Below are 26271 nucleotides of genomic sequence, written 5' to 3' on the forward strand. Positions count from 1 at the left end.
TGTGAACCCCTCCAAACCCGACTCCTTCCCTTGCCAGTGGCTGTCCCGGTCCCAATATCCCCCAACACTTTCGTTTCGATGTCAGACGTCAAGGAGGGTTTATGGGGACAGTGCGTGATGCTGGGGGCTGCCCCCATGGCTGTTTCTTTCTTGTCTAGACTGGACTAGATCTCCCGGATCCAGGGGACTGGGAATATCTCCTGGATCCAGGGATAAGGGCAAAACATGAAGACTCTGTGTTCCGATGGGTAATTCCCAGTTGAAGCCACGAACGTGTCCCACCGCAGGGTTAACGCTGCTGGGGGTTTAGGGAGGAACTGGAGGTACACATCCTCCCCGCTCTTTTTATCCAAATCCCCCCTTATCCCTGCCCCAGAGCCATCCCACAGGTTCACACCTTACAGCAGGAGGAGCAGCAGCCCCCGGTGGCAATATCTGACGTAGGGCCAAGGCTGAGTTACCAAGGTCTATTTATTTGGGGAGTGGGGAAAGGATGCAGATGTATGTACATATACATTCAGTCACATACGTTTCCTCCCAGAAAAAGGCCCCGTGAACGTATATTACATGAGAAGGTCTCCAGGTTATTATTATTATTATTTAAAAGCTGGGGTTGTGCCCCAAAGTGCTCATTGTGGAGAGCAAGTGGCGATGGGTCCTCGCTGGCCTTGGATGCAGTGAGCTGAGGAGATGGGGACATGTTTGGTGGCAGCCACATGACAATGTCCCTTAGGACACCTGAAGAACGCGGGACTCCACCTCTTCTCCCCCAGTGCACAGGGCCAGCGTTCAAACCACAAATCGGCTGCTAAGATCTCCTAAAACCACGTTTAAAGCCAAGTATTTGGCCCTGTTCCTTCTTCCCTAGCCTCAAATCTCCTGGACAGGCTGAGAAAGGTTCAGTGGTGTCCGGAGGCCCCGGAGCTCTCCAGGAGAAGGAGGCGGAGCAGTGCCTTCCTCCGTGATTGTATGAGCAACAAAACATGCACGATAAAGGATTGAGTATTCCCGCCTCGCCCCGACCCTGTTCGAAAATGAACAAGTCCTCAGTCCTGCTACCCACCAGAACAGGGATGCTAGTCCCAGCCCACCCTGCTCCCACCCTCTCCCGCACTACTACTGGGATATTATTCTGCGAAAGGCAAATTATTTGCCCTGTGGCAGATGAACAAGGAGGAAGGCGCAGGTGGTGAAGCGTCTGGCTGCTCCCCAAACCATGCCAGATGTCCCTGGCTCGGTGGAGATCACGGGGTCCACGCTGCAGGCACGGCCCTGGTGGTGGCAGGAGGCTTTGGGGTGCCAGTTGGCCAGATATAGGCCCTGATCCCCAAAAACGGGCTCCCATGGGCTGTCCTCCCCTGTCCAGGGTTAACACCAGGGGTCTCGCTCAGCCCGGCCCCGGCAGAGGCTGTCACTGCGCTGCCAGGCGCTGTCAATGAGGCTCTGGGCATCCTCACATTTCTTCTTCACAGCAGCATCCAGAATGGCCTTGTGCTGGAGATCGACCTGAAACACGAGTGTGGGGTGTCAGGAGGGAAACAGACAACAGTCACTTCTCCCTCTCGCTGTAAAACCACCTCAAATCCACATGGGGAAGCTGCCTGTGTCATGGATATGGTGACAGCAGGGCTGACCCACATTTCTCCCACTCCGCTCGCCAGCACTGGATGCTCATATGGCTTGTCTTGCCGGATTCTAAATCCTTTGATTAAACGGACACAGAGGACCTCTCTGGCTCTCCTGCCCTTTATGGTAAAGCTGAGTTCACCCTACAGGGACATATTCATCCCTCTGCCCTCCCTCACTGGATGAGAGTGTGAGGCAGCCCCACATGCTCACCTGGTAGATGTTCCTCCACGCAACGTTCAGTGCTGACAGGAACCTCTCCAGTTCCATAGTGCAACTAAAATAAAGGACCCAGGGAGGCAGGAACTCCTTGCTGTCCTGAGCAAACTCCTAAACACCAAGAGAGAGGCCAGGTGTCAGCACTGGGTGCTCGCCCAGCCCCGGGCCAGCAGGTCCCAAAGCCCTACACTCACCAGGATACAGTACTCCTTGCCGGCCTCTGTGGAGACGGCCGTGATGTCCGTCAGCTCCGCAGTGCCCAGTGAGCGGAAGAAGCTGGTCTGGCAGTCCTCGTGGCATGTGAAAGCCTTCTCGTCTGTCAGCACCAGGCAGCAGGGAACGCAAGGCGTGGGGGCAACACCCTGGGGGATCACCTGCATGGGGTGGGGAAGGGGAGATAAAACCTGGCATGGTGGAGCCCCATCTCCATGGGGTGCCCTGTGGGGAAACCCTCCTAGCTCAGGATAAAACTGCCTGCTCCATCCTGCCAGACATTCCTGCTGCTTTCGGCAATGCCAAAGGGGCTCTGGGCAAAGATGGAGGCCGAAGCACCCACGCTCAGGGCTTGTCCCCAGCTCACCCCTTTGGAGACAGCCTGGCAGAAGTACTGCATCCAGTCTGCCATGTCCTCCTCGTTGTCAGCACTCAGCTCCAGGGAGGGCCGGTCTGTCAGGATCACCTGGAAGGAGTGGGGCCGGTCGGTGGTGTTGGAACGCCGGCATCCCCCACACTGCTCGCCGCTGGGAGAGAGGGGGAGGATGAAGATGAGCCGGATGGATGGGCCAGAACGAGCTGAACAGCCTCTGACTGCCCTCCCTGGGCAGCACGTCACCCCTGCTCCCAACAGTCAATCATCTCCCATCCGTGACATCCCCTGGGATTGTTCCAAGGACCATCTCCAGGCTCTTCACATTGCAGCAGAGCTGGAGTTGAGCAGAGTGGGTCTCCCAGCAGGGTTCTTGGAGGGATGCATCACCCACCTCTCAGAGGCCAAGGCCCCACCCAAAGAAGGAAATGAGCCTATTTCCAGTGGCATGGGCTGGAGCCAAAACTAATTGGCACCTGCCCCCAGGCAGGAGCAGCCGGGAGTCCTGCAGCATGGACCAGGTCATGATCCAGCCTGCAACCCCTCCCTGGACATCCAATATAGCTCCTGCTCCTCAGATCCCTATCGAGTTTGGGTGCCGTGTCCAACCAGCCACTTACCCCATGTTTATGGAGAGCAGAGGGGTGACATCCGTCCGATCTGGGTACTGGTACAAGATCCCGTTGCTGCCGTTTGGGAAGATGAGAGACGAGGTAAGTGGAGTCAGCTCAGCTCTGGTATCCTCTGCCTGTGGTCCTACAGCCATCCCTGCCCTGCCCTCCACCCATGCAGCCCCATGGGGTCACATTCCTGCTGCTGGGCACCCACAAATGGTGGCTTTAGCCACCAAACTGGTAGCTTGGCCCCTTTAGGTGGCAAGATGAGTCCTCTCGACCTCCCAGGCAGCTCTGGGGCAGCAAACTGCTCCCAGCACCTTCTCCCAAGAGCCCTGTCTGACTTCAGCCCTGGCCCACAGCCCCAGTACCCACCTGAGCACCACGAAGCAGGGCTTCCACTGCTCCTTGCCCAGGTAGGAGGTGCCTGCCTTGTAGTGCAGGATGCCGTCCTTGGTCACGGTGCTTTCTGCAGAGGAGTAGCTGCTGCTGCTGGGTCCCAGCGCCTCATCCATGGGGTCTTCCCAGTGAACGAGGCCATAGAAACGCACAACCACATTGCAGGCCTGTAAGAACCAGAAGGATTCAAGGGAGTCTCCTGTGATGGTGACTTTGTCACCTGCAGTGATGGTGGTGGTACCCAAACTCACCTCACACTTGGACTCCTGCGCCACAAACTTGGCAAGTGCCAGCTTCTCCATGGTGGCATCTGTGAGGATACTGGGATAAGGAGGCTCCCGGCACCCTTTGATCATGGCTGACTTCAACGAGACCAGGAAGAATCTGAGAGGGAGGCAGAGATCTCTGACAAGGCTGGGGCAAACAGCCCCTCATCTCCCTCATACACTCTGGTGCCCAAAGGGCTCCCATTAAACATGGGCCTCTGGTCCCAAGTGACACGTGGTCTGCTGCATTGCCCAAAGCCCCAAAGCTCAGACTGAGGGATGGGGTGACAGTTTATCCAGGGAAGATACTTTGGTTGTATCCATGCCTGAGGCATTTCTAGCTGTCAGCTGGGTTCAGCCAGTGCCATCGAACCAACCCCCAAGCCCCTCACGGGCGGCAGCACTGTCGTGAAGGGCTGTCTCTAGGGGTCTCCCACTGTCCCCAAGTCCAAGCATTCCAGAGTTCCATGCTCCAGTTCCCCACTCACTCAGTGAGAGCCATGTCGGCAGTGTCGAGCAGGAACTGCTTCCTCCGGTTGGTGCACACCAGCGTCACCGTCTGCTGATCCAGCCCCACCTGTGTCACACACCAGTGGTTAGGGAAGCCAGGCACAGGTTGAGAGGCAACAGAGCAGGGCTGACCGGGCTTCTAGCCCCAGGGAGAGGGTCAGTGGTCACTCCGCTGCCCATGCAAAGACATGAGCAAGGTGGGCACCCACAGAGGTAGCACTGGAAGGGGCATCACTACCAACTCTCCCAGTCTCAAAGGTTCACTGCCCAGAACGCTCCCCATGGACACAAACACTCTCCATTGTGATGCTTCTGGCACCTGCACCCCTGGACAGGTGAGAACTGATCCCCCCACTAGCCTCCAGCTCCCCTGGGCTGCCTGCCCCGGCTGCGCTCACCGAGATGTAATCCAGCTCGTTGTAGGACACGGCCTCCTCCACCATGTATGGCTTCTCCGCTGCCCCTGGCACAGACACAGAGAGCCATGTGAAGGGGGGCACAGGACCCCCTCTGCAGCAGCAGCAGCGATGCACCTGCAAACTGAGCCATGTCCTAGGCAGCATGGAGCCACGGGACACGTGTCCCAGGGCTCCCGGAGGACAAGTCCATCTGAGCTCCCTACTGTGACCATGAGACTCAAGGGAACTGGCAGTGAAGGCAATAATGGCCTAATCCACGTACAAGCCATGGATGGAGCCTTCTTCCCTCCCACTGAGCCCAGAGGCTGTCGGGATGAGATACCTTTCCGGATGAGGTACACGTAGCAATCAGTCAGCAGGACGTAGATTAGCTGCAGGTTCCCCTCCATGTGCCCCGTGCTCATTCGGATCATCTGCATGGAAAAAAAGGAGCTCTCAGCCCTGGGCTGATGCAAGCACAGAGCTGATCCTTCAATTGATGGAGATCCTTTACCCTGAACAACTGCTCCTCATTTTCCCGAAAGACATGGATCATCAGCAGGAGGAGATGGTTGTTATCCACCCTGCAGAGAGAGACAGCAGAGGATGGACATGGATGTGAGTCCAGGAAGGGGAATCCCCTTCCTTGTTGAATATGTCCACGATTTGGGCATTTGTTAGCTCCCCAAGACTTTCTCTTCCTGACCCTTTGTACCTCCTCTTCATCCTGGACAAGGATGGGCTTTGCCCCCCAAACCGAGGACAAAGGGAAAAGCGTCAACTTGAGCTCAAGATTGTTTCAAAGATGCTCTCCCTGCTGAGCAAACCCATCCTCACCTGAACTCGGAGGGATGGGTCAGCTCCGAGGGGCTGCCCTGCCCTTCCTCCACCCCAGAGTCCTCAGCGCTGCTCAGAGAAGGGCTGGGCTGCTCCTTCTCGGGCTCACAAAGAGCCTGCGGGTTGGTTGTTTTTGTCTGGCTAGTTTGAGGTTCATCACTTGTCCTTTCCGACTCCTCTACTGCCCCAACTGCTTCTCCCTCTCTGCTTTCTTCTTCTTCAGGAGCCTTAGGGCTACCAGAAACATGTGGCGGTTGGCCAGGCCCTGGAGGGTCATGGTGGCCACCACCTGGTGCAGCAGCGTTTGGACTCTCGACGGTAAATCGGTAGAAGTCCATGGGGGCTGAAATCCCCTCGCTAAAGTCGCCAGAGGACGATCCATCCGGGGTCTCCCCTGGCGTGCCGGTCCGAAAGGGCTGCCCGGGGGGCTCCAGGGCGGCATTCCAGCCCCCAGGGTCCAGCTGCCCATTGAGCCTGTCCATGACCTTGCTCAGGGGCTGCCCCACGCTCTCCATGGACGTGTCCTTCATCTCGGGGATGCGCAGGGCCAGCGGGCCAAGGGTAGCGCACTCTCCGCCTTTCTCCGGCCCGCCCAGGGCAGCAGGGCCCCCGTCCCTCGGTGGCTCCTCCCTGTCCCTCGGTGGCTCTTCCCTATCGCTCAGCCCGTTGATGCCGCTGTCCCCGCTGGCCTCGGGTGCTGCGGGTGCTGGGCTGTTCACCGCCTCCTCAGGCTTCGCCTTCTTCTTCTTGCCTGTCTTCTTCTTCTTGGCTAACCTGTGAGAGAGAAGAACATCACCCACTGTGCCTGTTTAGACTCTGCAACCCTTTCCCAACAACATCCCTTTGCAATTTTCCCTATTGCAGAGAAATCCATCTATCAAAAACACTGCTCAATGTGCAGCCATGTAGAGCCCCCATCTCTGTGCCAGTTTTCACGAGACAGAGTATAGAAACTTTTTCCTACCTATCCCAAAAAGATGCTGACACAGCACTTTGGGCTTTCTTTCAGCTGTAAAGGGATCCACAAACGATTGTGGAGCTGAAGTGACTTGGGAGAAATCCCTGGTTGAGATCAAGAGGCTGGGAAGGGAGGAGATTTCTAGAGGTGGGAATGCCGTGTCCCCACCTGCCAGAAGAGGGAGATGCATGTTGGAGCACACCGGCATGTGCTGCAGGAGTGTTCTGGCATCCACAGCACCCAAACTGTTGCCAGGTCACCTCTGTCTGGGAAGCAAGCCCAGTGCTTCCCTTCCCTGTGTCTCCCATGTGCGATGATGTATAAAACCCAGCTCTGCTCCTACTCTGGGAAAACCTGGCACGAGAACAAAGCACAGCCCTGCTGGGCAGGTTTGGGGAGTCCCCATCGCTGGGTGTGAGCAGACAGTGCCCTGAGCTCTTTGTCTGCATTGAGTGCTCTGAGGGATCCCTTGAGGATCTCCCCTGCAGGAGTCAAACACCCAAACACCAGCCAGGAGCTCTGCAGAGGCACCTCCGGTTTGGCCACAGCTCACTGACAAACAAGAGGAGGGACAGGACGGGAGAGAAGCTCTAAACCCCAGAGCTGCTGCAAAGCTGCCACCAGCTGGAGAGAGCTCCAAATAAACGCTCATGGATTACTTTGAGCCCTCTAACACACACTGGCAGGGAAAGGGGGTGATGTGGAATCAAGGGACCCAGTCCAGCCCCACGGGGCTGACTAAAGGCTGCAGCACAGAGACTGTCCTCACTGGGATAGAAGAGGTGGCTCATCTTCAACATCTGCCACCCCTTCCACGGCCAGCAGCTCTGTCTGAGCTCCTCATGACCTGACCTGATGACCTCCAGCTCTGTACAGCTCTCGGACTGGTCCGTTCCTTCAGGGGTGGCCTCTGCCTTGTCCCGGGAAGCCGCATGCACCGGCGTGGCGTCAGCGGAGGACGGCGCCTCAGCCTTGTCCTCGTTGAAGGGATTGTGGCGCTGCGTGGGGCTCCTGGCCGCGGCCCTGCTGCCGTTGGCCTCGGAGGCGGTGGAGCGCGGGCAGCTGAGTGTGTCCGTCAGGTCTCCGTCTGCAGGGACACGGTGGGGAGAGCAGATCAGCGCTGGCTCGGGCTCCTGGATGGAGCCAGATCAAGCCAAGCCACGCGCTGGGGGCTCGAGGCACTGTGTGGGCACCATGCCAGTGGCAGTGCCAGCAGCTCCTGGCAAGAAGGGACAGGGAGGCCAGCGTGAGATCTTGCAACCCCTCTGCAGTTCAGAGAATGCCTGAACACAGCAGCTTGGTCACCCAGGAGCCAGCAGCCAGATGGAGGAGCAGAGGTGGTGTCTGTGGGAAGAGTCTGAGGGGTCTTGGGGCCATTGTTCCTGAGCAAGGTGACAACGAGCAACGAGGCTGCTGCTCCTGCCCTGTCATGGGGCCATGGGAAGGTGCTTGCTCAGCTGGAAGGGCAAACACAGGGCCAGCCCATGGAGCAGCAATCCTAACAGGGCTTGCTGCTCTCCTCTGCTCACATGAGACACACGTGGGGGCTGGAGTGTGCTGGAGAAGGGACACAGCATCCACGGGGATCTGAGGACAGCAGGTGGCACGGACAGGGCGGAGCACAAACAACTGGGCCCGTGTTAGTCTTCAGAGGGAAAAAGAGCAGTGGAGAAGGGCTGCAGGAATCATGCTTGTACTATTATTATCCATCCAAAATCATGGTTAAAGGAAAGTTATCCATGCCCTCCTCTTCTCCCAGCACTGTTTCTAGTTAGGTGGAAGGTGTCCCTGCCCATAACAAGGGATTGGATTGAGATGATCCTTAAGGTCCCTTTCAACCCAAACCATTCCACGATGCGATGATTCCTTTCCACAGCCAGCTAAAAAGACCCCTTGGGAAGAGAACCACAGCCCTGGCAGACTGATTTGGGGTGTGGGATTTGAGGAGGAAAATGAAACCTCTTGTGAAACTCTAATCCAGGCGTTTTGTGCTGGATGATTCCAGAATGCCACTTTGTTCCCACTGGAAAAGCTGCCCCAGAGCAGGGGGAGTGTAAGCTCTACCTGGGAAGTCGATCAGGTTTTAAATCCTCAAATCCAGAGGGATCTGCCTTTCCCCACAACCCCTGGGCTTCAGCCTCCACCCAACACCCACGCTGGAGCTGTTGGCTGCACCTTGGGTTTAGAAATGTGGTTTGTACCCTCCAGGGACACATTAAGCCACCTCAGTGACATCCCTGTGTGTAGGGTAAGAAAGAATGTAAGAGGAAGCGTGTTAGAGCCTGAGAGCAATCCACATGGAATTCAGGCAGATTTGCCCAAATATTTCCCAAATATTCAGGTGGTACCATAAGGCTCCATCCAGCTTTGAGCTGCAAAGGATGGAGTGTGGATGTGTTTCCTCTGGGGGTGAAGCAGAGAAGATGCTGCTCCAGTGGAGGATATGCACAGGGGCTGCATGTGGAGGAAGAACAAATTCCTTTAAATTGGGCAAGTGCTCTTGGCCATAAAGGCCAGAGGTAGCTAGTAAATGGGTTTAAAAAGAGGTAAAATCAATAAAAATAACAAAACATTCCAAATTAAGGCCTGCAAAATGCCCAAAATTTAAGGCAGCAGAATTAGTTCAGCTGTTTTCCAGGGCTTTCAGGAAACCAATGATGGTGGATCAGTTTTTCAATCAGTACCCTTTGTGCTTTACCCCAAAGAGGAAATCCACGGCATGAGGGCAGCTGGCACATCCCACATTTTGGGACTGTACGGAATTCCATCAGGACAGGGCAGTTGGTTGTTAAAGAAACAAACATGGGAACATGCAGCAAGCTCAGGGGGCAGCAATGCAGAGAGAAAACCAAAATGCTGTAAGAGATGAGTGTGTCCCACCTTCCCAGTCTCTGCTGGGCATGGTCTGCATTGCTGGAAAGACATCTCCAAAATCATAATCTACAAAAATGAGGGATAAAACTCAGGATTAGAAATACAGGTAGTGGGGAGGGAAGAGGGGAGAGGGGAGAGGGGAGAGTGTGAAGGGGATTTGGGGAGGGAGATGGGAATGGGAGAAACAAAACAATCCACTGGTATCTGAAACACATGAGAGAATAGGGAATGTGGATGTGAATAGAAACCAGCTACACTAATGGCTGTTCCTTCTGGAACAACCATGTTATGAGAGCTACAAAGGGACCAGGGAAGAGTGAAGGCCCCACTATTCAAGCTGCTAGGAAGCTAAACCAGATAAACAGTGTCACCTAGGGCTTGATCCTCTCTGGGAAGCAATTTAATCTCTCTGTACCTCAGTTTCCCCACTTCACACTTACCTCCCATAGATAGTGTAATGTTTGACTCATGAATGTTTGCAAAGCCAGGGATCAGATTAAAAGGAAAAACTTGTCCTCTGATCCTACAATCCCCAGTTCCACCTACACTCCCAGGGTAGAAACATGCCCCAGTTGAAATGATGAGCAGGGTAATAGTTACAGGGAAAAGTTAAATTCCTCCACACCCAGAGCAGCAGCAGCAATTCCTGCCCTCCTGGGTCCTGGTCCAGCATTCCTTCATCAGCACCAAACCCTTCTGTGCATGGAGAGACTGAGACACAGAGCACAGCCACTGCCTGGACATGGAATGGGCTGAGATGATGCCAAACCCAAAATCCATCTCCAAAGTCTCCTGAATCTCTACTCCAAAGCCCTCTTCTCTTGAGCATTAAGCAGCCATCCACCAGAAGGCCAGGGACACCCAGTGATAGGGACAGGCAGGAGATGTCTGGTGCAAGACATGCTCTGCTGAAAGAGAAGCAGGAATACAAGCCCAGGGATGCAGCACAACAGCTGCCTATGCCAAACTTCTGGGGACAGAGAACCTTCTTCCTATGATTTTTATTTCTAGGCTCCTCGTGGTGTCTCCAACTTCCCTGGGACCTGGAGACTTGTCATGTGCAAGTCCCTAAAATCAAACCCTTTACTGAGTGCAGATGTGGTGAGCCCAAACCAGTGCTGTGCTTCCAAGTCCTTTGTTAAAACAACTCTAATGCCCATCCCAGGCTGTTCCTTCTCAGTATCTTTAATACCTGCAGGTTCTATCACGCTCATAAAAGACAACTGGTGACCCTTGTTTTGAGGGAACCCATTTGTGTGTGTGGGCTCAGTCCCAAATTCCCTGCACCCATCTAACAGTTCATCCCATTCCAGTTCTATTCCAGAATCCCCTTTGCTCAAACTGACATAAAAACCAGGACAGGTTTAATTTTGGATTAGAAACAGCATCAACAGAGCTGCTGTTTCATGTGAATGTGGTGGGTGCAGGACAGGAGCTCCCTGCCCTGGCTGCAGCAGATTCATGGGGCAGACACAAAGTACGTGTCTGCCCAGTTCATCAGGAACAACATCCAGCCTCTCTGAAGGGATAAGGGGTTGAGTAGGACAATTTATCAGGCTGCTCAAGATGTATCAAGAGGAAAAAACACCTTTGAGATCACTGACTGTCTTTCTCCCAGACTGCAGACACAGAGAAGAAACTGGAAACTACTTCCCACCAGGGCCAGCACATGTGGGTCTCTGGACTGTGAAATAAACAGTTAAAAACCTCCCCTGCAGCCCTGTGTCCCTGCTGACCTGGAAGCCACATTCAGACACAGGCATGGCCTTCACTCTGTGGGGAGATTCCTCCAGCTCTTGCTAAAACCCCCAGGATGGCAATGTGGCTTGGGATGCCTGCAGGCAAAGTCCTTCTCTCCCAGTCTGAGGCACAGAAATCAGCACAGAATGGTTTGGGTTGGAAGGGACTTTAAAACTGACCTAATTGCACCCCCTGCCATGGGCAGGGACACCTTCCACTATCCCAGGCTGCTCCAAGCCCTGTCCAGCCTGGCCTTGGACACTGCCAGAGTTGGGGCAGTCACAGCTGCTCTGGACAAACTGTGCCAGGACTTCACCACCCTCACAGGGAAGAGTGTCTTCCTAATACCTAATCTGAATTTCCCGTTTTTTCTTTTAAAACTCTTAGTTTAAACCCATTTCCCTTTGTCTGTCTCCCAAGGACGTAAGACATGAGAAACTCCTAGCCGGGCTGCTGGATCTCTTGCTTTGGTCTCTTCCAGTCTAAAATCTGCTGCCTTATCTGAAGGGGATGTGGGAAGAACACAGCCCTCCCCACACTGCCCCCAAAACCACTGACCCTCACTGGATGGTGCAATGGCACTGTCGTCCCATTCCAGGTTGGTGGAGGTGACAGAGTTGAAGGAGTTGAGGGAGAGGCTGTCAGAGCCATGCACGGAGCTGGGCAGGCGCTCCTCAAAGTCCAGCAGGTACTGAGGCTTGTAGTAATCTGGCATGTACGGGGCCAGATCCAGGTATGGAGCATCCTGCAGGGCAGAAAATGCAGTGAGAGTCATGCTCCAGTCACTGTTACTGGCACAGCTGGGGGAAATGTCAGCCCACCAAAACAGCAGGACTGTCCCTTGAAGGTCCCCTTCAGTGTCCATCTCAGAGGAAACCCAGCAGTTTTGCCAAGGGCTATCCAGTGGATTTGTGTTTTTTGGAGGGACACCACGGTTTCGTACTACACTTGCAGAGCTCAGCTCCTTTATCCCCATCAATCTGCCCTGCACTTGCCTTGTTCCCCCTCCAAACAGTGAAGAACTGAGTAACAGGAACAAAAACCACTGTTGGATCCCCAAAGACCTAAAAGTCTTTCCCAAAATCATCAGCGCTATGTTTTCAGCTAAGGTCAACAGGAAGGTCCACCCTGGACCAAGAAGTGGGATCTGTCCCACCCTGGGCTTCCCCCGCTCCACATTCCCACTCTCCCAGAGCCAGGAGAACAGATCAAACACTCACCAGGTCCAAGTCAAAGCGGATGAACTCCAGCCCAGATACCAGTGTTAAGAACAAGGTCAGATGATCGTGACTGCAGACCAGGGCGTTCCTGCCACAGAGAGGAACAAAAGAGCTTTACAGATGTGGGAAAGAGGAGGAGCAGCTTCAAGGGCCCTTCTGTTTCTTTGGGGGCGTCTCCAAGCTGGCACTGATTGGCCCTGGAGCTGGCAGCTCACTTCTCGTCTCCGTGGGCAGCCACTATGTGCGGTCCCCAAACTGAGCTATAGCCACATTTCCAGGTGTCCAGCAAAGCTGTGTGCCTGGACAGGAGCTCAGCAGCTCCTTGGAAATCATGGAGAAATATAAAGGGGACTTCAGAGAAAAAGCAGGAACTAGGAGAAATGCTTACAGGGCCTCATAGAGATAAGAGGACAGTGCATCCACATCCAGGACCTTTAAATTAACCACGTAAATCCCACAAGGAAAAGAAAAAAAAAATCAAACTCTGATCAACTGCTTGTCCCCTACTGGCAAATTCAGACTGGCTTCTGACAAGGAGGGATGTCACACGCTATCCAAAGGAGAAGGAGCTGGGATACTCACTTGACATAGTACTTGTGCAGCAGGTTGAGGTTCTCCTGGAACAGCCTCAAGTAGCTCTCCAAGGAATTTTCATTGAGGGCAAGGTACAACCAGGCCCGGCCTGGAAACAGAGCAGCAGAGAGATTTATCTGGAAAGACCTGAGAAGTGACACAAGCCTAGAAATACTCACGAATTAGTTAAAACCCCTCAGATCATTAATTCGTATCATTTGAGGGGAGCAACTATGAGGGAAATCAGGGCGGGGGGGTGGGGGGATGCCAGTGAGAGATCCATGATTTGGAGTAAAATTGGTGGGAAACAGGTGAAAAGTAGCCACACAACTGTGTGTCTCCAGCAAGATGGGATCCCTGACAGAAACGCCAGGAGAGGCAGAGGGAGAATCGCTGTGAATCAGCCCAGGTGAGATTTGACACAAATTCTGGTGCAGAGAGAGGTGACAGTAGAGTCTGTGCTCAGCTCTGCTCTCACCAGTGCAGGCCCAGTCCACGGTGGGTGTTTGGATAAGCAGGCACAGAGGATCTGGGCATGGTCCTGCATCAAAAGTGGCCTCGATGGTCCTAAACATCTGCTATGGACAACTTGGAGCAGGGAAAATGCAGAATCATGCGCATGACTGCAACATCAAGATGTGGGGTGAGAGGGGATGCTCCCATCTGCCAGGAACCCTTCCCAAGGGCACGGCCCCACAGGGCTCCCATCTGCCAGGAACCCTTCTCGAGGCCACAGCCCTGCAGGACTCCCATCCTTCCCACGTGCTACCCTCTGCCAGGAACTCTTCCTGGGGCCATGGCCACAGGACTCCCATCTATCTGGAACCCCTCCGGAAGGCAGAGCCCCTTGGGTCTCAGGGCAGCAGTTATGTGCTGGGCTACACCTCAGCACGTAACCCCGAAGCACAGTGACATCGTTTCCAGAGACCTCACACGGCCATGGCAGGACTCCCACCTTCTTGGCAAAGGCTGCCCAGGAAGTGGTGGAAGTCCCCTGGAAATGTTCAAACTACATGTGGATGCGGCAATTTAGTGGTGGACATGGCAGTGCTGAGATAATAGTAGGACTTGATGATCTTAGAGGTCCCCTCCAACTTTAATGATTCTGCAATTCGTTTGCCTGTGACCTGGATTCCAATGGCTCCCTCAATCCACCAGCAGCCCCAACTCCTCAGCACAACCTGGGCTTCCCCAGGGCTCTCCAAACGCAGAGCTGGGGACACTGTGAATACTCACTGCGTCCCAGGTTGGTGGCCACGTGCTGCAGCACTTCAATCTGTTTGATGGCTTCCCGGCGCGTGAAGTGAACCACAAGCACCCAGTACCCTGAGGAAAGATCTTGCAGTCTGGAGAAAGAAAAATCCCAGAGGAAAATTAAGCAAAAGCTTCATTATCTCCACCCCAATCCCTGTCTAGATGGTTTTCCCATACTGAGGCTCCACACCAGGCTTTTTCCATGGGGAAAAGCAGCATCCCAGGGTTCCAGGCTCACCCGTAGAGCAGAGCATGGTCCAGGTGTTCACAGAGCCGCTGCAGGACCTTGTCGTGGTTTCTGATGGCCGGTGTCTCATCTTCACAGGCAGCAAAGTAGCTCTGCAGCTGCAAAAAGAAGAGATGGGATGGCTAGAATGCCCTTCTCCAGCCCACGAGGAGCAGGTGGAGGTACCAAAACACTCATAACCAGCATCAAACAGTTTTTTGTGATCTCTCAGCTTGCTAAACCCTGTTGCAGGCTTTACTTACGGAGAGTAGCTGATGGTTTTGAGAGGACCTTAAAGGCAGTAACTACCGCGAGAACATCCTGCCCAGTTGTCCCCACATCTCACAGCCCAGCAGTGCCATGTGGCTGCACAACCAAGTTCCCCAATGGTGAGCAGCCTCTTCCCTCCCAGCCAACACTACCAGACCAGTGGGGTCTGGCAGTTCCCCTGCAGCCACCACAAAGTGGTGCAGAGTAGAAATAAACCCCAGCTCTGTTCTGTTTCTGGCTCTGACATGGATGAGGCCTCTCCTCGGTTTTGCTAGAAATCCTAGAAATCCCCTTGCACCCAAATCCTATATCCTTCCCAGCTGACTCACAGGCCTCCTCCTGCCCCCAGAGTTTATGGATCTATTTAGGTCCTGTCTCACACATGCTCGGCATCCAGGCAGGGAGATTATTCTCCCGGGATGTAATCTCTGCTGGACAGGCCAATAGCTTTTTGCTGGCAACAAGTTAGAACAGCTCAGCTGAGCCACAGAAACATTATAGACAATGTATATGTTATTTTAGTAACCTGACATGTCTTTGCCAAACGTCACTAGATGACAGATGTGTAAAATGCAAAAACTTGACATTATTATGCTTGTCAGATCTGACCTGTCCCTCAAAGCAGGTTGCTCCTCCAGAATTATTACTAGAACAGCTCCTTTTGGAAAAATCATCCAGTCTTGATGTGAAGTGACCCAGGGGACAGAGAACACCTCAGGGCTCCTGGAACTGGTCCCAACAACACTCTTAAAGAGTATGAACATATTGAGCTGCAACACCCTCCTGGCCTGAAAACCTTGAATCCCTCTGGAGCTCTTAGGTAAGATGGGAGAGCCAGGCGTGTTCCTGCATGGAGCTGGTCCCAACCCTTACGTGAGGAAAACCTGCTGAGCCTGGAGAATCACAGCCAGAGCTCCCCTGTCTGATGGCACAGCCCTGCTCTGTCTGTCCCTGTTCCAGCAGGTGAAGCCCCTGGGGAAGCAGATACACAACAAGGTGGTGTTTGCAGAGGCACTTGTGGGTGTTCCAGAGATCCACAGGGGCTTTCACAACACCCAGGTGAGACCTGGCGCACTTCAGCTCAACAGCTCCTATCCATTTTTGGGAGGAAGCTTTTCCAGAAGATTCCCACTATTCATAGGCAGCCCACACTGAAGCAGAGAGGAAAATGCCCTAAAATCCTACTATTTAAGAAAAATTTCAGAAGATACTTGCAGCCAGAGTTTGAAGCTGCTGCAAGGACACCAGAGGAAGAAAGAGACTTATAATGTAGAGCCATATCCCTCGGGTGATGGATAGATGGAGTCATGGGGGTGATCTCCAAGAGCTGGAGCTCACTAAAACATCCCGATTTTGTGCAAATTGAGGCAGAAGCAAAGATCTCACAGGACATCAGCCAGCATTTGAAGGTAGAAATTCCCAACTTGTCCCAACCAGGCTGTTGGCTCTGCAGGGATCTGGGGCCCCCTTGGAGGAGGTTCTAGGTGTTTCTGCAGGCTCTGTGGTGGACTGGGGAAATGCAGCTGTAGGGGAGAGCTGGGAGGAACAAGAATAAATCAGGCATTTCATTAGCTCACCACTGAAAAAAAGAAGACACAGCTTGGAGAGGTCAGTGTGGAGGGAACTTGGAGCCTGTCTGTGACTCTAACTGGAGGAATTCCTCGTGACAGAGACACTCCAAGCCTGGGCAGCAAAAGAGATGAGAAAATACAAGTATTTCCTCTTTTTTCTTTCTTCCTTTCCCCCAGAATAACTCAGAACTTCATCATGCTCCTTCCTGCAGCCAGTGCACAACTCTCATCCTTCTCCCTGGATCAACCCCCTCCTGTCATCCAAGGGTGCAAACTATTAGCAAATGGTGGCTGTCTCTATCTAAAACATGAATTTCTCTTCCTTGGAAAAGCCCAATCTTCTTCCAGGAAGGGGCTTAAGTTTTGAAGGGCTCATTCTATGTTACACCAAGGGTTGGTGTCCCTTCTAGCTGCTCTGCAAGGAGAAATGAGCCTCCTGCTCGGCACAAACCAGCTCCCCCCTCTGCATTCCCCTTCCTGGGGAGGCTGCTGGAAAACCTGACTCCCATGGCCATACCCAGAGGAAACGCACCCCATAGGGCTCAACCTCCTCCCCATGGCACATCAGGGGCCAGAGGATGAGCTGATGTGACTGTGTTTTGCTCTGAGTCATGAGGTCACACCAGCCCAGTGGGCGGGAAACGTGCGCTCAGCAGTTTGGGATTGGGATTCTGGCACTGCGAATCACGGCCTTTCAGGAGCTGTGGGTCACAGGGAAGCCACAAGGGCTTACTCCCACTGAGATGTGCCACCACATCCCCATACAGTGCTGCATTCAGGGATGGTGCCATTCCCAGCATCCCTCCAAAATAAACATGGCCAAAGGATTCCAGCACCCAGCCAAGGGCAGGCACAGCTCACTGGAGCACAATTCCCAAAAGAGATAAGCCCGGTGAATTCCTGCCCAGCCATCCTGTCCAGGGAGGAAACAAGACACAGCAAGCCTCAGGATCTCCTGGGTGGAGTCATCCCTCCAGCTAGGGTGGGGAAAGACTTGCAAAAGCTGATGGGGAGGTGTTTCTGGCTTGGGAAGAAGGGTGAAGACACATGGAGAAAAGTTAGGATGAAACAGCTTTCCCAACTGGGGAACAAAGCCCAGCTGCACCATCTTTCAAAGATCCAATGCCTAGCTGAAAGTTTGTAGGAATTACGACCACGAGCATCATGAGGGATGATCCCAGCACCCTCCTCTGAGCATGGTGACAGAAGGAGTGATGTGGTACTGCCCCAAAAAAAGGCATTTTATGGAATGTTTATATGGAATCTCCTGTAAGTCGTTATAAAACACACATAGATAATTGAACCAGCCTCTCCCTCCACAGTCAGTCTGGGAGGTGGTGACCAAACTTCATGAGGCATCCACAAAGCAGCTCCCTGACACAGCTGGGCAGTGAGCTGGCCTGGAGCCAGGAAGCTCAGGAAGGAGGCAAATAATTGGGTTAAAACCATCATCCCTGGGTTTCTGGAGAGATGCTCTTTCCCTCATCTTCTCTGCACCCCAAATCCAGAAGGAAGGGCTGAAGGCTGGCTCGCATGGAGGACTCGTGAGGGGCACAGCAATGCCTGGAGCCCTAACCCAGGGCTATTTATAGACATTCCTTTGGCCAAAATAAGCACTGCTGGCATGGAGAAGGCATCCTGGCCATCCATCCACCGGGACCACTCTGCAGCCCTGACCAGGTCTGAGCACCAGGGCTTGTGGGACAGAACCTGCTCAGGGAGAGGGCCACAACAGCCCAGCCACAGGCTGAACACATCTGGGAGAGCCTGGAGCAGAAAAGGGTTTGTCCAACGGGAACAGAGGCCTGGCTGGCACTGGCAAACACTCACACCTTGTCTGCACTGAGGAGGACTTAATTGCTGTTTATCAATCACAAGTTCATTCTTCTAGCAGTGACACACCCCACCCCACATTGGCATACACGAGAGAGGCTCTTCCTTGCACAATTTTATAACCTATTAATTGCAATGCTTCTCAATGAGTGTGAAGCTTTCCAGGCTGATCTGCAGAGTTCCTGTGTTGCAAGGGAAGCCAACAAATAACCAGGGAGGTGTTCTGGAAAGCTCATTCACAAATCCAATCATTCTTGTGGTGGCTTTGAAATCCCTTCAGTAATTCTAAAAATCCATTGGATACTGAAATAGTCTCCTGACCTGTTCAAGCCTGGCCACATTCCAACTGAGTCCACATCTCCCCTCTGTAAATCTGCCCTGCAGATGTTTCACCAGCAGCTTTCCAACATCAATTCCATTTCACTTGTTCTGCTTGGTATTTCCCTGGCAGGACAAAACACAGCGAAAGAACAACAAACACCCTTTGCATTCCTCAGCTCCTTAACTGGGATGGGAGAGGGAAGAAGTGCTTCAAAGCCTTCATTCCCACCCACAGCACATGGACTGAGATGAAGGGTTTTTCCCAGCTGGAAGAGCTTAGCACCCTCAGGAGCAATCCTGGAGCTCCAGGGAGCACAAGAAAGGGCAACTGACCTTGTCCCAAGTGATGACAGCTCAGTGCCAGGGGAAGACACCTCAGAACTGTCACTTTCACACCTGCTAAGGGCGTACAGACATTCAATGACAAATGGATAACGAGAAGGCTGAACTCCTGTGCCTGGAAAACTAGTCTCTCTCATACACCGGTACAACACGAAACCCTAAAACTCCGGCTCTAGCAGGACATTTTGGAGGTCACACACATGATCTGACTCAACGCTCCTTACAAACCAGCACCAGCCTCAGCGCCCAGCTTCCCACTTTGTGGGCCTCACCTGGATCTTGAGGCTTTTTCCAGAAAAAACACACCAGGCACATTCAGAGCACCAGCATCTGGAAGGCACCATGAGTGCTACTGGAGCAACTGGAGATGTGGACAGACAGGAGCCTGACACAGGTAAAGCTGAAACCCACAGCAAAGTTGCTCCTTGCTGGAAACACTGAGCTTTGAAGCATTCCCATTCCAATGCAAGCAAGATGTCACCTCCTGGAACACATACACTTCTCAGCTCACACCTCCCAAGGCTTTTCTGAGGCTTTCCTTCACTACTTCTAAGCAGCAAAGCTTGCAGCAGGCTGAACTCACATGTGGCTCAGACAAGGATAGGATTTTTCCAGTGGGAATTTTTAAGGCGCATCCTGCTCCTGTGTCACAGCGAGCAGAGCAGGGGCTGGGCACAGAATCAGCTGCAGCAGAACAGGGTCCCAAAGGCAGGTGGAAAGGACACATGCTCAGCATAACAGAAAAAAAAATAGATTTTATGCAGAAAAAAAACCAAGTCCGGTGGCAAACACTCCAGGAGCAAGCAAGGTGTTGCTCTCCCAGGGAGCTGGTGCTCCCTCACACATCGGGTATTGAGTCCCTCCCCACCGCTGACGGCCTCCCATCCATGCTTAATTCAGTTACACCTCTTGGACCAGTTCACCAAAAGTGGGGAAAGCTGAAATCACTCAACAGCCACCAAAATTGTGCAATCAGAGGCAGAGAGGCTTGGAGGCTTTCCTTTAGCTCCTTGGGAAAACCATGGCCAAATTCACCCTCCTAAACTGGCTGCTCTCCCAGCAAAATGCTTTGTGTTAGAGGGAGAACACAAATGGGACGTTTTAAGTCTCCAAATGTTATCACAGCCTTGTCCACGTTCAACTCCAGAGCTGATTTTGGGTGTTATGGAGGACAAACATCAGTTTAGGTACCTGCAGAACCCAATCCCCTTGAAACTGTGGACAATGAACCCTGGATCATCAGCAGACCTGTGGTGGTATGAGTATGACTACCAAAGTGGGTCCTGGATAGCCAGGCAGGGAAGTTGCCTGATCACTGGGATCAGGCAAAAGGAATTTCTAAAGAGATAAACCTTGAAATACTCAAACAACCCAAGCAATATACAGCTGTGATGAGAGCAGAACCACAGCACTAGAGAGACAAAGCCCTTGGAGGTCCACCAAAACACATCGGTGGACTTGTTAAAAGCACCTGAGTGACCCCTGTGTCTTGTCTTCATGGACAACTCAGGATTTCCATGAGATTGCTGCTACCTTCACCCACAGGTTTTGGCAGCTGGCAAACCTGGTACACACGGCAGAGGAACATGCAGGGCTACCTGCTTAATGTGGTCCCTGCAGCAGTAACAGATGTGGCCTGGAGAGATGTGAGTGAACAAGAGGAAAGATCCTGGCAGAGATAAAAACCTCTGTGGTCTTTGAGGTGTCTCTCAAAAGGAAGCAGAAGGCAAGACTTTGGCTGTTTTCACATCTCCAGAGCTGCTGCCTCCGTGCCACAGCAGTTGGGCTAAATAAATCCAGCCAGGCAGAGATAAGCACATTCCCTATGTTATTTGAGTAGGGATGCTCCACTCCAGCACCCCCTGCTCCTCTCCAGGACACGGGAGCACTAAGCCATGCCCAAACCCACCCTCCCTCACCATGCAGGAGAAGCAGAGGTGTCACAAGGCAGAGCTCAGCAGCACAGGAGGCTGCAAAGGCATTTCAAAGGTACAGGGCTAAAAATCCAACCCAGAAACAGGCAGCAAAGGCTCAGCATTAACTTGCTGTGAGGGCAGTGGAAACCTTCCCAAAGTCATGCAGAAACGGAACAGAGCCAGAGCTTTTGGCAAGAACTCCTGCAACGTCAGCAAAAACCACTGCTCCACCTGATTGACATGCACCAAGGATCAGCTGCTCCAGAGCTCATGGCAATGTTTGTCCTTCAAAGCCAGCAGAACAGCCTGAAAAACAGAGAGGAGCTCCAAAATCTGACATTCTAACCTCTTTTCTGATTATACATTCAGCTCCTGGAATTGTCAACAATAACACTATTTAAGGACATTGCATTTTCACCACCTAATCCCAGGTAGGAGAGCACTAAACTCCTCCTGAACCCAGGGAATATTCAGGGAAACTCAAGAGAACACAAACCACCAGTTTCATGGACCAGGGAACCTGTGACAGCTCCTGGCTACCAGGAATTGCTTGGCCAAGGATGGATTTGAAGTTGTTGGCGTTTCTGGTATGTTTAGAGTCCACCTGGGCAGCATCAGGAAGCTGCTCTCATCCCACTGTCACCATACACAGCAGCATCTCCTAGAAGGAAACAAGCACTTGAGTGAACAAGAGCCTGCACACTGAGCCACAACATGCCCATCCCCAGCCGTCTGCCCCAATAAAGCCCTAAATCCTCACAAAAAACAAGGGTTAAGCATCAATTTGTACAGTAATTTCAGCTAGAGCACAGCCTTCTTAGCAGAAGGGGAACTGAGTGGGAAAAGGGAAAAAAAAGGGCCACAAGACTGAAGTAACACTATCCATGTGTGCAGAAAGCATCACCCTGTGAATTAATTTACAGCTCCCAGGGAGGACACAGAGGACAAGATGTAGATGGGAAATCAAAACCATGCTCCCAGTTCCCTTGGAACTGAAGCAGGGACCCAGCTCCATAGTGCTGAGCTTTCTCAGCCTCTCCTGAAGCCACCAAGAGCAGAAACCTCTTGACATCTCTCTGGCTGGAGAAGCCTATTTTGTCTAAGTTAGCTGTTTTGCCTCACTTTTTTCAGTGAAGGCCTGACTTCACACCTCCAACCTCACACCTCTGAAATGCACAGCAGAGGTACCACTGATCTCTCCCTGGTACCTGGGAACAACATAGAGAACCGCACAGGCTGGAATTACCCTCTCCAAGCCACTTTTGCGTCTGTGCTCCATCCCTCATGTCTCTCCAGGAAAATAAGAGAAACAGTCCTATTCACTGAGGTTTGAGGGATTTGCTTGGAATCAAAGCATTTTTTTGCTGTGTGTTTGTACAGAATTCACCTACTGCTTGTGCTCTGATCCTCCATCCCTAAAATCCAACAGCACCTGGTAAAAACTGAAAACACAGCCAGGTACAGTCACAGCCCTGAGTGTCAAACCCTTCCCAGGGCTGTGCTGCTGTTTCTCTCCTCCCTCATCCGAGGCTGCAAGCACAGGGTAACTCCATGAAAATAAGGCTTTGTTTCCTCCTCTTTGGGTCTGCAGGTGAGAAAAGAAAACCCCCACCATCACCATAGCCACATCCAAATCCTCCATTCCACACCTGCACCAGTGGTGAAAGTAAGGAGTGAGCAACCCACACTGTAAGGAAGCTTTTGAAATCAGAGGCAAGATGCTTGGAAAACTCCTCCAAGCCCCATGACACAATTTCAGCGCCAAGGAGTTACTCAAGACAAGGATGAGGGATGAGTAGGATTTCCCAGCACAAAGCCACTTGCTCCCTTAACCTATTACTTTACTCTTGCCACTCACAGGGAAAAAGAGGATCAGGGATTTCAGGCTGAAGTGGGAGAGGTAAGCACTGGGAAAAATTAGCAGCTCCATAGTGATTTCCCTGAGGAAGGAGAAGTGCATAAAAAAGCACTGGGGATAAAAAAGCAGGGTGGAATTTCACCATGGCTTGAGTTTGGTTTCACTCGGGTGATAGAAATTAATCCATCAGCCTGAAGCAGGCTCCTACACTTCCCAGAGTTTTGCTCTGAACAAGAATGAAGAGGCAGGATTAGAAAATTCCAAAATTTTCACTGCTGGACCAAGACATGAGTTGGCAGGCATTGGGCAGGCCAGGGTGTGCTGGCAGAGCTGGAGCTGAAGAATCCTCTTCAATAACAACAGTAATTAAAATAAACATCATGTTGACTTTTTAGCATTTCCAAACATGATCTTCCAAGGATTTTCTGAATGCAAACAAATTATGTCCAACCAACCCTGTGTGGTAAGTTGTATTCCTTATATATGCAGGGAAACCAAAGCAAAAGAATTGCAGAGCATTGTGACAGAGCTCAGAGCAGGCTGAACATCCACTGATTTCCAGATAGATATAAGATTATCCTTAATTTTTAGAGACCAGAGGTCAGGGTCATCCACAGAAGAAAAAAGCCAGGAGAGGTTTGCATATCCATCCCATACCCCAGTATCCAGCAGTATCCAGCCATCCCTTTTCTTAACAGCACCAGGAATTCACTCATGTTGGTCTTCATAAAACAAGTTTTCATGGATGAATCTTTGTCAGGACACACTGCAGAGCACAGGAAAACTCCTATTCCATAAGGCAGAGGAAACTCAACAACTGGAGCAACAGCAAGTCCAGACAGCCTTTCCCCCAAACTTGGGAAAAACACAAATGAAACTCCTGTTGCCTCCTCAAATGGAGCAGGGTTTCTTTTTCAAGGTTGGTTGGAGCTCACATGTGGGCCAAACCAAAATTTCCAGCATATCCTTAAAACTCACTCCTTTGGCCTTCCCAAAGATTCCAGCATTCTGGTCCTCTCTGTTTCCACCACCATTGTGGGCTTTAAGGAACCAACCGAGGAGAAATGAGCGGCAAGGAGAAGGTGAGGGGACACGTGTTCAGAGCCCTGCTTTGAGGGCACAGAGCAGGGTACAGGAATGAACCACACATCCCCTGTGTCCGTGGGGAGAATGTCTCAAGTCCTGTCCCTCTATCCGGTGCCCCCCGCAGGATGTGCCTGGCTGGAGGCAGAACCTCCAGAAAGATGGTTTTAGGCTGGACTCCAAATCCCTCCTGAACAGAGCCCCAGGGAAAAGGACACCCCCCCCCCCCCCCCCAACCCAGTCCTGTCCTTTGAAAGCAGGAACCCCGGGCAGGAGAATCTCAGTATATCCCAAACAGCTAAGACAGAGGGTCCTGGGGGTGACTCTGGCAATGTCCCTTTGGAAGAGTGACTCCACTCCCCAGATGTGCCATCCCCACCACCACAAGGGCCGTGTCCAACCTCACACCCTCAGCAAAGGGGGTCTCCAAGGACACCCCCAAAAGTGTCGAGTTCTGGTAAAGGGCATACTGGGTGCCCTTGATCCCACGCTCCTGTCCCAGAGTTCATCAGTATCCCTGTGATGTTTCTTGGGTGTGGAGGTCGGCAGGATTGTTCCCCAGCCCCACGCCTCAGGCAGGAGGTCCATACGGACCCATCCTTCAACCCTACAGCCATGGCAGTGGTGTGTGTCTGGGGGACACCCCAGGAGTGTCCCCCAGCCCTGCACTTTTGCAGACACAGCCCCCACTGGCAGCCCTGGGCAGAGGGGAGTCCCCAGGCCCACAGCCCCACCTCAACCACAGGACAGTAAGGAGTCCCAAAGCTGTTCCCAGGCCCAGCACAGGAGGGTCCTCACCCGCACAAGGAGGGGCCCCAGGGCTGTCCACAACACCGGCACCACAGCACAGCACCAGCCTACACCCCGGAGTCCAGAGCTGTGCTAGGGCTGTCCCCAGCCCCGCAGCCCTGGCCCAGGGGTGTCCCCAGGCCTAGTCCTTCCAGCACGAGGGTCGGTATCCGCAGCCCCCGCCGAGCTCCCGCTCCCACCTTCTTGACGGAGAGGGAGATGTTCTCCAGGATGCGGTCCTTCACCTCCGCCGGCTCCATGGCGCCTCCGCTCGCCGTCGCCACCGCCCGCCGCGCCCGCCCGGCGCAGGCCGAGCGCCGTCCCGCTCGCCGGGCCCGCTCCGTCCTGCCGGCTCCGTCCTGCCGGCTGCCCCGGCCGACCCCGGGCTGGCGGCTCTGCGGCGCTCAGGGCGCCATGGCCGGGCGAGGGGGGCGAGCGGGGCGACCGGGCCGCGCGGGAGCACAAGGGAATCCAGCCGCGGTGGGGCCGCGCTCCGCCGGGAACTGAGGTCACGGGGAAGGAGGGAGGGACGGAGGGAGGGAGCGAGAGGCACTGCCCGCCCCGGGCGGGATGCGGGACCAGCCCAGCCCGGCCGAGCGGCGCCGAGCCGAGCCGAACGTGGCCGAGCTGAATCGAACAGGGCCGAATGGAGCCGAACCCAGCCCGACAGAACAGAGCCGAGTGGAGCCGAACACAGCCGAGCCCAGCCGGGTCGAACCTAGCCCGCCCAAATGGCGCCCGCGGCGTTGGCGGTGGGACCCTCGTGACCCTGCGAGGGAACCGTGAGGGAGATGGTGGTGGATCTCTCATGAGCCCCTGAGGGGAAATTGCGTTCGAGACAGTTGAGGAGATGTGACGAGATAGTGAGGGGACTCAAAGGGAAGTGCCACTGCGGACAGTGAGGGTAGGTGGCACTGGGTCCCTCACAGCCCAGGGCTCAGTGAGGGGACACGAGGGGAGATGATGTTGAGGACAGTGAGGGCATATAGGGAGGTGGCCCTGGCTCATTTCCCGTTAGTGAGGGGATGGGGGGGCAGATGGCACTGGGGAAACTGAGGGGCATGAGGGGAGATGGCCTTGGGTCTATTATGGCCCTGACCTCAGTGAGGGTAGATGGCATTTAGGACTCCATGACACGATGAGGGGACACAAGAGAAGGTGACATTGGTTCTCTCACAGCAAGGAGGAATGTGAGGGGGATAAGGGGAGATGGTGTTTGTTCCCTCACAGTCCAGGAGGATAGGAGGGGACAGTGCTGTTGGGTGCCTGCTGAGTGGACACACAGTGGGTTTGGGGACCTGAGGTGCCCACCAGCCACCCAGCCCTCCGAGCCAGGGCCAGCCTGCAGCTTTGCTGCACTCTGGGGTGCTGGCCTCAGAGGAAATAATCAGTGGTGAGGGAAAAATAGGGGATCCATATGGCACCCCACCACCTCGGGCTTCAGCAGTGTTCCTTCAGTTCTGCTCCAGCAACCTGATCCAGGTCTTTGCTGGGGTCCTTGTGCTGGTGGCATCATGGATCCAAAAATGGGCCACATTGTTCCAGCCCAAACCTCCATTGGTGGGAGAAGTTCCTAAAAATCTCAAATGCAAGCCCCACTCGCCGTCACAGGACAGAGACAGGAGTTGGTGAAAAGACTTAAGATAAATAATAAATAAAATGTGAGGCTGAGGTGAAGGGTTGTGACTCGGGGCTGGGGGCTTTTCCCAGCTCCCCACCAGCCTCTGGGGAAGCAGAAACATTGCATTAAAGGGGATCCCAAGGATCAGAGCTTGTCTTGATATGTGGGGAGGAAGGTGACTCTCTCCTGCTGAACTGGTGGGGGGGAATGGAGCAAATCCCGAGCCTGAAACACCCAAGCCTGATCCCCAACAAGTTACTGGGGAGACTAAAGTCAGCTGCTTGTAAAGCAGCCCAACAGATCCCACACACCAGTTTATTCTTTCCTGGTGAATTTTAGGATTTAAAGCATAAAGTATAAGGCAAAC

General features: G+C 53.4%; 1 protein-coding gene across 5 annotated transcripts; it reads right to left on the bottom strand.

The window, feature by feature from the left end:
* Window positions 1–453: 453 nt before the first annotated feature.
* Window positions 454–24629, bottom strand: PLEKHM2 (pleckstrin homology and RUN domain containing M2). Of its 5 annotated transcripts, XM_088178884.1 has the most exons (21): window positions 24484–24628; window positions 14313–14419; window positions 14057–14166; window positions 12830–12929; window positions 12248–12335; window positions 11587–11772; window positions 9728–9857; window positions 9294–9353; window positions 7266–7500; window positions 5456–6229; window positions 5133–5202; window positions 4962–5052; window positions 4619–4683; window positions 4199–4287; window positions 3696–3828; window positions 3421–3611; window positions 3052–3117; window positions 2426–2585; window positions 2040–2219; window positions 1840–1956; window positions 454–1506 (listed from the first exon to the last, which is right to left on the bottom strand). In XM_088178884.1, the coding sequence occupies exons 1-21, from the start codon at window positions 24541–24543 to the stop codon at window positions 1369–1371; spliced, it is 3150 nt and encodes a 1049-aa protein (XP_088035010.1). In that variant the 5' UTR covers window positions 24544–24628; the 3' UTR covers window positions 454–1368. The 5 variants fall into 5 exon arrangements, 4 of the variants coding, with proteins under 4 accessions (XP_088035010.1, XP_014743880.1, XP_088035008.1 ...); XM_014888394.2 differs by lacking the exon at window positions 9728–9857 and having other exon boundaries at window positions 11586–11772; window positions 24484–24627; XM_088178882.1 differs by lacking the exons at window positions 9728–9857; window positions 24484–24628 and adding an exon at window positions 21050–23661 and having other exon boundaries at window positions 11586–11772.
* Between the last annotated feature and the right edge of the window lie 1642 nt (window positions 24630–26271).

Source organism: Sturnus vulgaris, chromosome 25 (assembly GCF_052056855.1).
Source record: "Sturnus vulgaris isolate bStuVul1 chromosome 25, bStuVul1.hap1, whole genome shotgun sequence".
NCBI lineage: Eukaryota > Metazoa > Chordata > Aves > Passeriformes > Sturnidae > Sturnus > Sturnus vulgaris.